Source organism: Salmo salar, chromosome 05, assembly GCF_965601325.2.
Source record: "Salmo salar chromosome 05, fSalSal1, whole genome shotgun sequence".
Taxonomy (NCBI): Eukaryota; Metazoa; Chordata; class Actinopteri; order Salmoniformes; family Salmonidae; genus Salmo; species Salmo salar.
In genome coordinates this window covers 14,924,359-14,937,500 of record NC_138295.1, presented here as the reverse complement: position 1 = coordinate 14,937,500, position 13,142 = coordinate 14,924,359, and the positions used below count along the sequence as shown (strand labels likewise).

Below are 13,142 nucleotides of genomic sequence, written 5' to 3'. Positions count from 1 at the left end.
CACTTTTACTTTCTTCTCCAACACTGTGTTTTTGCATTATTTAAACCAAATTGAACATGTTTTATTATTTATTTTAGACTACATTTCTTTTATTTATGTATTATATTAAGTTAAAATAAAAGTGTTTATTGTTCATTCAGTATTGTTGTAATTGTCATTATTACAAATATATGTATAAAAATCGGCCGATTAACCGGTATCAGCTTTTTTTGGTCCTCCAATAATCGGTATCGGCGTTGAAAAATCATAATCGGTCGACCTCTAATCTGGACAGACGGACGGACGGACGCACACACATACACACAGGGCAGCGGATGAAGCCAGATGTGTTGTAGAAGCTGTTAATAACCCAGAGAGAGACTGATGGAGAGGAGAGGTGAGAGGAGGTGAGGAGAGGAGAGGATAGTATTGGTCCCCAGGGGGAGTGTGTATGAGTGCTCACCTCCAGTACCTGTCCACTGATGGAGAGGAGAGGTGAGAGGAGGTGAGGAGAGGAGAGGATGGTATTGGTCCCCAGGGGGAGTGTGTATGAGTGCTCACCTCCAGTACCCGTCCACTGATGGAGGAGAGGTGAGAGGAGGTGAGGAGAGGAGAGGATGGTATTGGTCCCCAGGGGGAGTGTGTATGAGTGCTCACCTCCAGTACCCGTCCACTGATGGAGAGGTGAGAGGAGGTGAGGAGAGGAGAGGATGGTATTGGTCCCCAGGGGGAGTGTGTATGAGTGCTCACCTCCAGTACCCGTCCACTGATGGAGAGGTGAGAGGAGGTGAGGAGAGGAGAGGATGGTATTGGTCCCCAGGGGGAGTGTGTATGAGTGCTCACCTCTAGTACCCGTCCACTGATGTATCTGCTGCACGTCTCACACTTAACCCCAAACTGAGCGTGGTAGTCAGACTCACAGTATGGCACGTTGTCCCTGAAAAACAAAGGGTTAAACACACAATCAAAGGTGTGTGTGTGTGTGTGTGTGTACATGTGTCTGTCTCTGTGTGTGTGTGTTGTGTCTGTTTGTGTGTGTACATGCCCATGTGTCTTTGTGTTTATATACAGTGCAAGTCAAAAGTTTAGAAACTCATTCATTCCAGGGTTTTTCTTTATTTGTAATATTTTCTACATTTCAGAATAATAGTGAAGACATCAAAACTTTGAAATAACACATATGGAATCATGTAGTAACTAAAAAAGTGTTAAACAAATCAAAATATATTTTATATTTGAGATTCTTCAAAGTAGCCACCCTTTGCCTTGATGACAGCTTTGCACACCTCTTGGCATTCTCTCAACCAGCTTCATGAGGAATGCTTTGCCAACAGTCTTGAAGGAGTACCCACATATGCTGAGCACTTGACTGCTTTTCCTTCCCTCTGCAGTCCAATTCAACCCAAACCATCTCTATTGGGTTGAGGTCGGGTGATTATGGAGGCCAGGTGATCTGATACAACACTCCACAACTCTCCTTCTTGCTCAAATAGCACTTACACAGCCTGGAAGTGTGTTTTGGGTCATTGTTCTGTTGGAAAACAAATGATAGCCCCACTAAGCACAAACCAGATGGGATGGCATATCGCTGCCAAATGCTATGGTAGCCATGCTGGTTAAGTGACAGTGTCACCAGCAAAGCACCCTCACACCATCACACCTTCTCCTCCATGCTTGACGGTGGGAACCACACATGCAGAGATCATCCGTTCACCTACTCCGCGTCTCACAAAGACACGCTGGTTGGAACCAAAATCTCAGATTTAGGCTCATCAGACAAAAGGACAGATTTCCACTGGTCTAATGTCCATTGCTTGTGTTTTTTCTTGGCTCAAGCAAGTCTCTTCTTCTTATTGGTGTCCTTTAGTAGTGGTTTCTTTGCAGCAATTCAACCATGAAGGCCTGATTCACACAGTCTCCTCTGAACAGTTGATGTTGAGATGTGTCTGTTACTTGAACTCTGTGAAGCATTTATTTGGGCTGCAATCTGAAGTGCAGTTAACTCTAATGAACTTATCCTCTGCAGCAGAGGTAACTCTGGGTCTTCCTATCCTGTGGCGGTCCTCATGAGAGCCAGTTTCATCATGGCACTTTATGGTTTTTGTGACTGCACTTGAAGGAACTTTCAACGTTTTTGAAATGTTCCAGATTGACTGACATTCACGTCTTAAAATAATGGACTGCTGTTTCTCTTTGCTTATTTGAGCTGTTCTTGCCATAATATGGACTTGGTCTTTTACCAAATAGGGCTATCTTCTGTATACCACCCCTACCTTGTCACAACACAACTGATTGGCTCAAATGCATTAAGAAGGAAAGAAATTCCACAAATTAACTTTAAACAAGGCACACCTGTTACTTGAAATGCATTCCAGGTGACTACCTCACGAAGCTGGTTGAGAGAATGCCAAGAGTGTGCAAAGCTGTCATCAAGGCAAAGGGTGGCTACTTTGAAGAATCTCAAATCTAAATATATTTTGATTTGTTTAACACTTTTGGGTTATTACATGATTCCATATGTGTTCTTTCATAGTTTTGATGTCTTCACTATTATTCTACAATGTAGAAAATAGTAAAAATAAAGAAAAACCCTGGAATGAATAGGTGTGTTAAAACTGGTACTGTACGTCTGTGTGTGTGTGTGTGTGACTGACTTGCTGATGTATTCCCCGGTGAGGACCATGTTGCAGGTTAGACACTTGAAGCAGCTGACATGCCACTGTTTCTCCAACGCCAGCAGAGACTGTCCCTGTTTTATATCTTCTCCACACCCCGAACAGTCTGGAGAGAGAGGGAGGGGGGAGATGGGGAGAGGGAGGGGGAGAGGATGAGGGAGGGGGGAGAGGGAGAGAAGGGGAACAGGGAGAGAGGGAGGCAGAGGGGGACGAGGAAGGTAGGGAGAGAGGTGGAGGGAGAGAGAGGGGGGAGACACGGAGAGAAAGGAGGGAGAGTGGAGGGGGAGGAGGAGGGGTGGGGAAAGAGGTAAAGAAAAGTGGTGAGAACAAGGGGGGTAAGAGAAAAGAAGCGAGAGAGGGACAAACTTGAGGGGCTAATGTGTCTATACCCAACAATGTGTGTCAACTCAGTGTATCAGCCCTATACCTGCAGGCCCCTAAAAGGTTGTGGTCTAGGGGTTGGTTCTAGAGTGTCACCCTAAAGGGGTGTGGTCTAGGGGTTGGTTCTAGAGTGTGTCATCCTAAAGGGGTGTGGTCTAGGGGTTGGTTCTAGAGTGTCACCCTAAAGGGGTGTGGTCTAGGCGTTGGTTCTAGAGTGTGTCACCCTAAAGGGGTGTGGTCTCGGGGTTGGTTCTAGAGTGTGTCACCCTAAAGGGGTGTGGTCTAGGGGTTGGTTCTAGAGTGTGCACCCTAAAGGGGTGTGGTCTCGGGGTTGGTTCTAGAGTGTCACCCTAAAGGGGTGTGGTCTCGGGGTTGGTTCTAGAGTGTGCACCCTAAAGGGGTGTGGTCTAGGCGTTGGTTCTAGAGTGTGTCACCCTAAAGGGGTGTGGTCTAGGGGTTGGTTCTAGAGTGTGTCACCCTAAAGGGGTGTGGTCTAGGGGTTGGTTCTAGAGTGTGTCACCCTAAAGGGGTGTGGTCTCGGGGTTGGTTCTAGAGTGTGTCACCCTAAAGGGGTGTGGTCTAGGGGTTGGTTCTAGAGTGTCACCCTAAAGGGGTGTGGTCTAGGGGTTGGTTCTAGAGTGTGTCACCCTAAAGGGGTGTGGTCTAGGGGTTGGTTCTAGAGTGTGTCACCCTAAAGGGGTGTGGTCTAGGGGTTGGTTCTAGAGTGTGTCACCCTAAAGGGGTGTGGTCTCGGGGTTGGTTCTAGAGTGTGTCACCCTAAAGGGGTGTGGTCTAGGGGTTGGTTCTAGAGTGTGTCACCCTAAAGGGGTGTGGTCTAGGCGTTGGTTCTAGAGTGTGTCACCCTAAAGGGGTGTGGTCTAGGGGTTGGTTCTAGAGTGTGTCACCCTAAAGGGGTGTGGTCTAGGGGTTGGTTCTAGAGTGTGTCACCCTAAAGGGGTGTGGTCTAGGGGTTGGTTCTAGAGTGTGTCACCCTAAAGGGGTGTGGTCTAGGCGTTGGTTCTAGAGTGTCACCCTAAAGGGGTGTGGTCTAGGGGTTGGTTCTAGAGTGTCACCCTAAAGGGGTGTGGTCTAGGGGTTGGTTCTAGAGTGTGTCACCCTAAAGGGGTGTGGTCTAGGCGTTGGTTCTAGAGTGTGTCACCCTAAAGGGGTGTGGTCTAGGCGTTGGTTCTAGAGTGTGTCACCCTAAAGGGGTGTGGTCTAGGGGTTGGTTCTAGAGTGTGTCACCCTAAAGGGGTGTGGTCTAGGGGTTGGTTCTAGAGTGTGTCACCCTAAAGGGGTGTGGTCTCGGGGTTGGTTCTAGAGTGTGTCACCCTAAAGGGGTGTGGTCTAGGGGTTGGTTCTAGAGTGTGTCACCCTAAAGGGGTGTGGTGAAGGAATAGGGGTTGATTCTAGATTGGGTCATCCTAAAGGGGTGTGGTCTAGAGGTTAGTTCTAGTTTGGTTCCAAGTAGAGTTCCTCACAGATCCACCCGAATAACCTAGACCTGATCCGAGACCTGAGCGGGTCTGAATCCAGAATTCTAATTAATGTCACAGGTCTAGGTCAGATCTGATATGATTGTCACGGGTCTCTGGTAAGTGTAATTTTAACTGACTTGTCCGGAAGGGCCCGCACAGATCCTAATGCGACTGCTGCAGTAGAGTGAGAAAGAACTTGTATAATTTATGCTCCTGCTCTTGCTTTTCACGAGAGTGGAGCGTGGTACGTGTAGCTAGATAGCTTAACTAGCTTCTCGTTCCGGTTTGATGCAGTCCAAGACAGGTACTACGTAATCATTGTGGATGATAAATAACCTAGCTATGGCAGCTATTATTCTACTATAGCGTGAGTCAGGTTGGTTGGTTGCTGTCTTTCATCTCTCCCTTCCTGCTCCCTGCTCCCCATGTCACTTGCTCACAGTACAGCCCCTCCCCCGCTTGCTAGAATGGCACCTCTCTCCCTCGTCTCATGCTTTATCAGCTCTGGTTAATAAAGTAGCTTAAAAAATGACTTTTCTGCTGCTTCCCTCACTAGGACCGGGTCTGGACCCGACCAGGTCTACACGGAATGGGTCTAGTTGTCCTCGGGTCCACTCAGAACGTGTCTCTATATTAAAATAAATAAATATATGCATATATTGGGTCTGGGAGGGAATACCCCAGGTCCATTTTGGACCGGGTAAAACATTTTGGACCCGTGAAGACCTCTAGTTCCAAGTCTCGAGGTCATGAGGGTGGGACTTACGGCTGGGTCCGTGGATCTTGATTGGTTCGTTGGAGGTGACGAGTGTGTGAGAACACTGTTGACACACACAGTCCTTCCCACTGAACGTCACTCTGTCTCCGATAGGGAATGGCTTCCTGCATGGGGGAGATACACACTGATTAATACACATTCACAAGCATGCACACACACACAGTACGCCCAAGGAAGGCACCACAATTCGTGCCACATGGTCATTGTCCTTACCACTGAACAACAAACGCTCTCATGCTTTGCTGGGATGAGGACACACACACACACACACACACACACACACACACACACACACCCTGGTTTCACCGTGACTGAGGAAATAAACTCTAAAGCCCAGCTTTAGATACATGCAGGAATAACCCCTTACTTTACCCAGACAAAGCTGTGTGTGTGTGAATATCTGATGTGTGAGATCAGGTATGTCTTTGGTTGTGAGGAAGATGTCATTGGATGGCCTACAGAATGTTAGTGTGCTGTCAGGCACGTCTGGAGAACATGGTTTGGGTGGCCTACAGAATGTTAGTGTGCTGTCAGGCAGGTCTGGAGAACATGGTTTGGATGGCCTACAGAATGTTAGTGTGCTGTCAGGCAGGTCTGGAGAACATGGTTTGGATGGCCTACAGAATGTTAGTGTGCTGTCAGGCACGTCTGGAGATCATGGTTTGGATGGCCTACAGAATGTTAGTGTGCTGTCAGGCACGTCTGGAGAACATGGTTTGGATGGCCTACAGAATGTTAGTGTGCTGTCAGGCACGTCTGGAGAACATGGTTTGGATGGCCTACAGAATGTTAGTGTGCTGTCAGGCAGGTCTGGAGAACATGGTTTGGATGGCCTACAGAATGTTAGTGTGCTGTCAGGCAGGTCTGGAGAACATGGTTTGGATGGCCTACAGAATGTTAGTGTGCTGTCAGGCAGGTCTGGAGAACATGGTTTGGATGGCCTACAGAATGTTAGTGTGCTGTCAGGCACGTCTGGAGAACATGGTTTGGATGGCCTACAGAATGTTAGTGGCTTGACGTTTTGAGATAGCTGATATTTTTAGTAGTACAATAGAAGAGGGGGAGTAGTTAACTATAGGAGGAAGAGGAGGTGACTAGGGGAGGAGGAGAATAGAGGATTAGACTAGAGGAGGAGGAGGAGGAGGAGACTAGAGTAGTAGTAGACTAGAGGAGTAATAGACTAGAGGAGTAGTAGTAGACTAGAGGAGTAGTATTAGACTAGAGGAGTAGTAGACTAGAGGAGTAGTAGACTAGAGGAGTAGTAGACTAGAGGAGTAGTAGTAGACTAGAGGAGTAGTAGTAGACTAGAGGAGTAGTAGACTAGGGGAGTAGTAGACTAGAGGAGTAGTAGACTAGGGGAGTAGTAGACTAGAGGAGTAGTAGACTAGAGGAGTAGTATTAGACTAGAGGAGTAGTAGACTAGAGGAGTAGTATTAGACTAGAGGAGTAGTATTAGACTAGAGGAGTAGTATTAGACTAGAGGAGTAGTAGACTAGAGGAGTAGTAGACTAGAGGAGTAGTAGACTAGAGGAGTAGTAGACTAGAGGAGTAGTAGCAGACTAGGGGAGTAATAGCAGACTAGAGGAGTAGTAGACTAGAGGAGTAGTAGTAGACTAGAGGAGTAGTAGACTAGAGGAGTAGTAGTAGACTAGAGGAGTAGTAGTAGACTAGAGGAGTAGTAGTAGACTAGAGGAGTAGTAGACTAGAGGAGTAGTATTAGACTAGAGGAGTAGTATTAGACTAGAGGAGTAGTATTAGACTAGAGGAGTAGTAGACTAGAGGAGTAGTAGACTAGAGGAGTAGTAGACTAGAGGAGTAGTAGACTAGAGGAGTAGTAGCAGACTAGAGGAGTAGTAGCAGACTAGAGGAGTAGTAGCAGACTAGAGGAGTAGTAGACTAGAGGAGTAGTAGTAGACTAGAGGAGTAGTAGTAGACTAGAGGAGTAGTAGTAGACTAGGGGAGTAGTATTAGACTAGAGGAGTAGTAGACTAGAGGAGTAGTAGACTAGAGGAGTAGTAGACTAGGGGAGTAGTAGACTAGAGGAGTAGTAGTAGACTAGAGGAGTAGTAGACTAGAGGAGTAGTAGACTAGAGGAGTAGTAGAGCTAGAGGAGTAGTAGTTGACTAGAGGAGTAGTAGTTGACTAGAGGAGTAGTAGTTGACTAGAGGAGTAGTAGACTAGAGGAGTAGTAGACTAGAGGAGTAGTAGACTAGAGGAGTAGTAGTAGACTAGAGGTAGTAGTAGACTAGGGGAGTAGTAGACTAGGGGAGTAGTAGACTAGAGGAGTAGTAGTAGACTAGAGGAGTAATAGACTACAGGAGTAGTAGACTAGAGGAGTAGTAGACTAGAGGAGTAGTAGCAGACTAGAGGAGTAGTAGACTAGGGGAGTAGTAGACTAGAGGAGTAGTAGACTAGAGGAGTAGTAGACTAGAGGAGTAGTAGTAGACTAGAGGAGTAGTAGACTAGAGTAGTAGTAGACTAGAGGAGTAGTAGACTAGAGGAGTAGTAGACTAGAGGAGTAGTAGACTAGAGGAGCAGTAGTAGACTAGAGGAGTAGTAGACTAGGGGAGGAGTAGTAGACTAGGGGAGTAGTAGACTAGAGGAGTAGTAGACTAGAGGAGTAGTAGACTAGAGGAGTAGTAGTTGACTAGAGGAGTAGTAGACTAGGGGAGTAGTAGACTAGAGGAGTAGTAGTAGACTAGAGGAGTAGTAGACTAGAGGAGTAGTAGACTAGAGGAGTAGTAGAAAGAGGAGTAGTAGACTAGAGGAGTAGTAGACTAGGGGAGTAGTAGACTAGAGGAGTAGTAGACTAGAGGAGTAGTAGTAGACTAGAGGAGTAGTAGACTAGAGGAGTAGTAGACTAGAGGAGTAGTAGACTAGAGGAGTAGTAGACTAGAGGTAGTAGTAGACTAGAGGAGTAGTAGACTAGAGGAGTAGTAGACTAGAGGAGTAGTAGACTAGAGGAGTAGTAGACTAGAGGAGTAGTAGACTAGGGGAGTAGTAGACTAGAGGAGTAGTAGACTAGAGGAGTAGTAGTAGACTAGAGGAGTAGTAGTAGACTAGAGGAGTAGTAGTAGACTAGAGGAGGAGTAGTAGACTAGAGGAGTAGTATTAGACTAGAGGAGTAGTAGTAGACTAGAGTAGTAGTAGACTAGAGTAGTAGTAGACTAGAGGAGTAGTAGACTAGAGGAGTAGTAGTAGACTAGAGTAGTAGTAGACTAGAGGAGTAGTAGACTAGAGGAGTATAGTAGACTAGAGGAGTAGTAGACTAGAGGAGGAGTAGTAGACTAGAGGAGTAGTAGACTAGAGGAGTAGTAGTAGACTAGAGGAGTAGTAGACTAGGGGAGTAGTAGTAGACTAGAGGAGTAGTAGACTAGAGGAGTAGTAGACTAGAGGAGTAGTAGACTAGAGGAGTAGTAGACTAGAGGAGTAGTAGCAGACTAGGGGAGTAGTAGCAGACTAGAGGAGTAGTAGCAGACTAGAGGAGTAGTAGACTAGAGGAGTAGTAGTAGACTAGAGGAGTAGTAGTAGACTAGAGGAGTAGTATTAGACTAGAGGAGTAGTAGTAGACTAGAGGAGTAGTAGTAGCTAGAGGAGTAGTAGACTAGAGGAGTAGTAGACTAGAGGAGTAGTAGACTAGAGGAGTAGTAGACTAGAGGAGTAGTAGACTAGAGGAGTAGTAGACTAGAGGAGTAGTAGACTAGAGGAGTAGTAGTAGACTAGAGGAGTAGTAGACTAGAGGAGTAGTAGACTAGGGGAGTAGTAGACTAGAGGAGTAGTAGTAGACTAGAGGAGTAGTAGACTAGAGGAGTAGTAGACTAGAGGAGTAGTAGTAGACTAGAGGAGTAGTAGACTAGAGGAGTAGTAGACTAGAGGAGTAGTAGACTAGAGGAGTAGTAGAGACTAGAGGAGTAGTAGACTAGGGGAGTAGTAGACTAGAGGAGTAGTAGACTAGAGGTAGTAGTAGACTAGAGGAGTAGTAGACTAGAGGAGTAGTAGTAGACTAGAGGAGTAGTAGTAGACTAGAGGAGTAGTAGACTAGAGGAGTAGTAGACTAGAGGAGTAGTAGTAGACTAGAGGAGTAGTAGTAGACTAGAGGAGTAGTAGACTAGAGGAGTAGTAGACTAGAGGAGTAGTAGACTAGGGGAGTAGTAGACTAGAGGAGTAGTAGTAGACTAGAGGAGTAGTAGACTAGAGGAGAAGTAGACTAGAGGAGTAGTAGTAGACTAGAGGAGTAGTAGTAGACTAGAGGAGTAGTAGACTAGAGGAGTAGGTAGACTAGAGGAGTAGTAGACTAGAGGAGTAGTAGACTAGAGGAGTAGTAGACTAGAGGAGTAGTAGACTAGAGGAGTAGTAGACTAGAGGAGTAGTAGACTAGAGGAGTAGTAGTAGACTAGAGGAGTAGTAGACTAGAGGAGTAGTAGACTAGAGGAGTAGTAGACTAGAGGAGTAGTAGCAGCTAGAGGAGTAGTAGACTAGGGGAGTAGTAGACTAGAGGAGTAGTAGTAGACTAGAGGAGTAGTAGTAGACTAGAGGAGTAGTAGTAGACTAGAGGAGTAGTAGACTAGAGGAGTAGTAGTAGACTAGAGGAGTAGTAGACTAGAGGAGTAGTAGACTAGAGGAGTAGTAGACTAGAGGAGTAGTAGACTAAAGGAGTAGCAGACTAGAGGAGCAGTAGTAGACTAGAGGAGGAGTAGTAGACTAGGGGAGTAGTAGACTAGAGGAGTAGTAGTAGACTAGGGAGTAGTAGTAGACTAGGGGAGTAGTAGACTAGAGGAGTAGTAGACTAGGGGAGGAGTAGTAGACTAGAGGAGTAGTAGACTAGAGGAGTAGTAGACTAGAGGAGTAGTAGTAGACTAGAGGAGTAGTAGACTAGAGGAGTAGTAGTAGACTAGAGGAGTAGTAGACTAGAGGAGTAGTAGACTAGAGGAGTAGTAGACTAGAGGAGTAGTAGACTAGAGGAGTAGTAGACTAGAGGAGTAGTAGTAGACTAGAGGAGTAGTAGACTAGAGGAGTAGTAGACTAGAGGAGTAGTAGACTAGAGGAGTAGTAGACTAGAGGAGTAGTAGACTAGAGGAGTAGTAGACTAGAGGAGTAGTAGACTAGAGGAGTAGTAGACTAGAGGAGTAGTAGTAGACTAGAGGAGTAGTAGCAGACTAGAGGAGTAGTAGTAGACTAGAGGAGTAGTAGACTAGAGGAGTAGTAGACTAGAGGAGTAGTAGTAGACTAGAGGAGTAGTAGACTAGAGGAGTAGTAGACTAGAGGAGTAGTAGACTAGAGGAGTAGTAGTAGACTAGAGGGAGTAGTAGACTAGAGGAGTAGTAGACTAGAGGAGTAGTAGACTAGAGGAGTAGTAGACTAGAGGAGTAGTAGACTAGAGGAGTAGTAGACTAGGGGAGTAGTAGACTAGAGGAGTAGTAGACTAGGGGAGTAGTAGTAGTAGACTAGAGGAGTAGTAGACTAGAGGAGTAGTAGTAGACTAGGGGAGTAGTAGACTAGAGGAGTAGTAGACTAGAGGAGTAGTAGACTAGAGGAGAGTAGTAGACTAGAGGAGAGTAGTAGACTAGAGGAGTAGTAGACTAGAGGAGTAGTAGACTAGAGGAGTAGTAGAGTAGAGGAGCAAGTAGACTAGAGGAGTAGTAGACTAGAGGAGTAGTAGACTAGAGGAGTAGTAGACTAGAGGAGTAGTAGAGTAGAGGAGCAATAGACTAGAGGAGTAGTAGACTAGAGGAGTAATAGACTAGAGGAGTAGTAGAGTAGAGGAGTAGTAGACTAGAGGAGTAGTAGAGTAGAGGAGCAATAGACTAGAGGAGTAGTAGATAGAGGAGTAGTAGAGTAGAGGAGTAGTAGACTAGAGGAGTAGTAGTAGACTAGAGGAGTAGTAGTAGACTAGAGGAGTAGTAGACTAGAGGAGTAGTAGCAGACTAGAGGAGTAGTAGACTAGAGGAGTAGTAGACTAGAGGAGTAGTAGACTAGAGGAGTAGTAGACTAGAGGAGTAGTAGTAGACTAGAGTAGTAGTAGACGAGGGAGTAGTAGACTAGAGGAGTAGTAGACTAGAGTAGTAGTAGACTAGAGGAGTAGTAGACTAGAGGAGTAGTAGTAGACTAGAGGAGTAGTAGACTAGAGGAGTAGTAGACTAGAGGAGTAGTATAGACTAGAGGAGTAGTAGTAGACTAGAGGAGTAGTAGACTAGAGGAGTAGTAGACTAGAGGAGTAGTAGACTAGAGGAGTAGTAGACTAGAGGTAGTAGTAGACTAGAGGAGTAGTAGAACTAGAGGAGTAGTAGTAGACTAGAGGAGTAGTAGACTAGAGGAGTAGTAGAGACTAGAGGAGTAGTAGACTAGAGGAGTAGTAGACTAGAGGAGTAGTAGACTAGAGGAGTAGTAGTAGACTAGAGGAGTAGTAGACTAGAGGAGTAGTAGACTAGAGGAGTAGTAGACTAGAGGAGTAGTAGTAGACTAGAGGAGTAGTAGTAGACTAGAGGAGTAGTAGACTAGAGGAGTAGTAGACTAGAGGAGTAGTAGACTAGAGGAGTAGTAGACTAGAGGAGTAGTAGACTAGAGGAGTAGTAGACTAGAGGAGTAGTAGACTAGAGGAGTAGTAGACTAGAGGAGTAGTAGTAGACTAGAGGAGTAGTAGACTAGAGGAGTAGTAGTAGACTAGAGGAGTAGTAGACTAGAGGAGTAGTAGTAGACTAGAGGAGTAGTAGGACTAGAGGAGTAGTAGACTAGAGGAGTAGTAGACTAGAGGAGTAGTAGACTAGAGGGAGTAGTAGACTAGAGGAGTAGTAGACTAGAGGAGTAGTAGACTAGAGGAGTAGTAGACTAGAGGAGTAGTAGTGACTAGAGGAGTAGTAGTTGACTAGAGGAGTAGTAGACTAGAGGAGTAGTAGACTAGAGGAGTATGTAGACTAGAGGAGTAGTAGACTAGAGGAGTAGTAGTAGACTAGAGGAGTAGTAGACTAGAGGAGTAGTAGACTAGAGGAGTAGAAGACTAGAGGAGTAGTAGACTAGAGGAGTAGTAGACTAGGGGAGTAGTAGACTAGAGGAGTAGTAGACTAGAGGAGTAGTAGACTAGGGGAGTAGTAGTAGTAGACTAGAGGAGTAGTAGACTAGGGGAGTAGTAGACTAGGGGAGTAGTAGACTAGAGGAGTAGTAGACTAAAGGAGTAGTAGACTAGAGGAGGAGTAGTAGACTAGAGGAGGAGTAGTAGACTAGAGGAGTAGTAGACTAGAGGAGTAGTAGAGTAGAGGAGTAGTAGACTAGAGGAGTAGTAGACTAGAGGAGCAGTAGTAGACTAGAGGAGTAGTAGACTAGAGGAGTAGTAGACTAGAGGAGTAGTAGACTAGAGGAGTAGTAGACTAGAGGAGCAATAGACTAGAGGAGTAGTAGACTAGAGGAGTAGTAGACTAGAGGAGTAGTAGACTAGAGGAGTAGTAGTAGACTAGAGGAGTAGTAGACTAGAGGAGTAGTAGACTAGAGGAGTAGTAGACTAGAGGAGTAGTAGTATGACTAGAGGAGTAGTAGTAGACTAGAGGAGTAGTAGACTAGAGGAGTAGTAGACTAGAGGAGTAGTAGACTAGAGGAGTAGTAGACTAGAGGAGTAGTAGTAGACTAGAGGAGTAGTAGTAGACTAGAGGAGTAGTAGACTAGAGGAGTAGTAGACTAGAGGAGTAGTAGACTAGAGGAGTAGTAGACTAGAGTAGTAGTAGACTAGAGGAGTAGTAGTAGACTAGAGGAGTAGTAGTAGACTAGAGGAGTAGTAGACTAGAGGAGTAGTAGACTAGAGGAGTAGTAGACTAGAGGAGTAGTAGACTAGAGGAGTAGTAGACTAGAGTAGTAGTAGACTAG

The 13,142-nt window shown here is 45.6% G+C and overlaps 1 protein-coding gene across 2 annotated transcripts in view; it reads right to left on the bottom strand.

Moving 5' to 3' along the window:
• The window catches only part of LOC106604260 (actin-binding LIM protein 3), a 235,799-nt gene that overhangs the window by 40,189 nt on the left and 182,468 nt on the right, over positions 1–13,142 (bottom strand). For both annotated transcript variants that reach the window (XM_082975060.1, XM_082975061.1), the window contains exons 4-6: positions 5,280–5,395; positions 2,634–2,760; positions 823–916 (exon numbers count right to left, since the gene is read on the bottom strand). In XM_082975060.1, the coding sequence (XP_082831186.1) occupies positions 823–916; positions 2,634–2,760; positions 5,280–5,395 (337 nt within the window). The remainder of the gene's footprint in view (positions 1–822; positions 917–2,633; positions 2,761–5,279; positions 5,396–13,142) is intronic.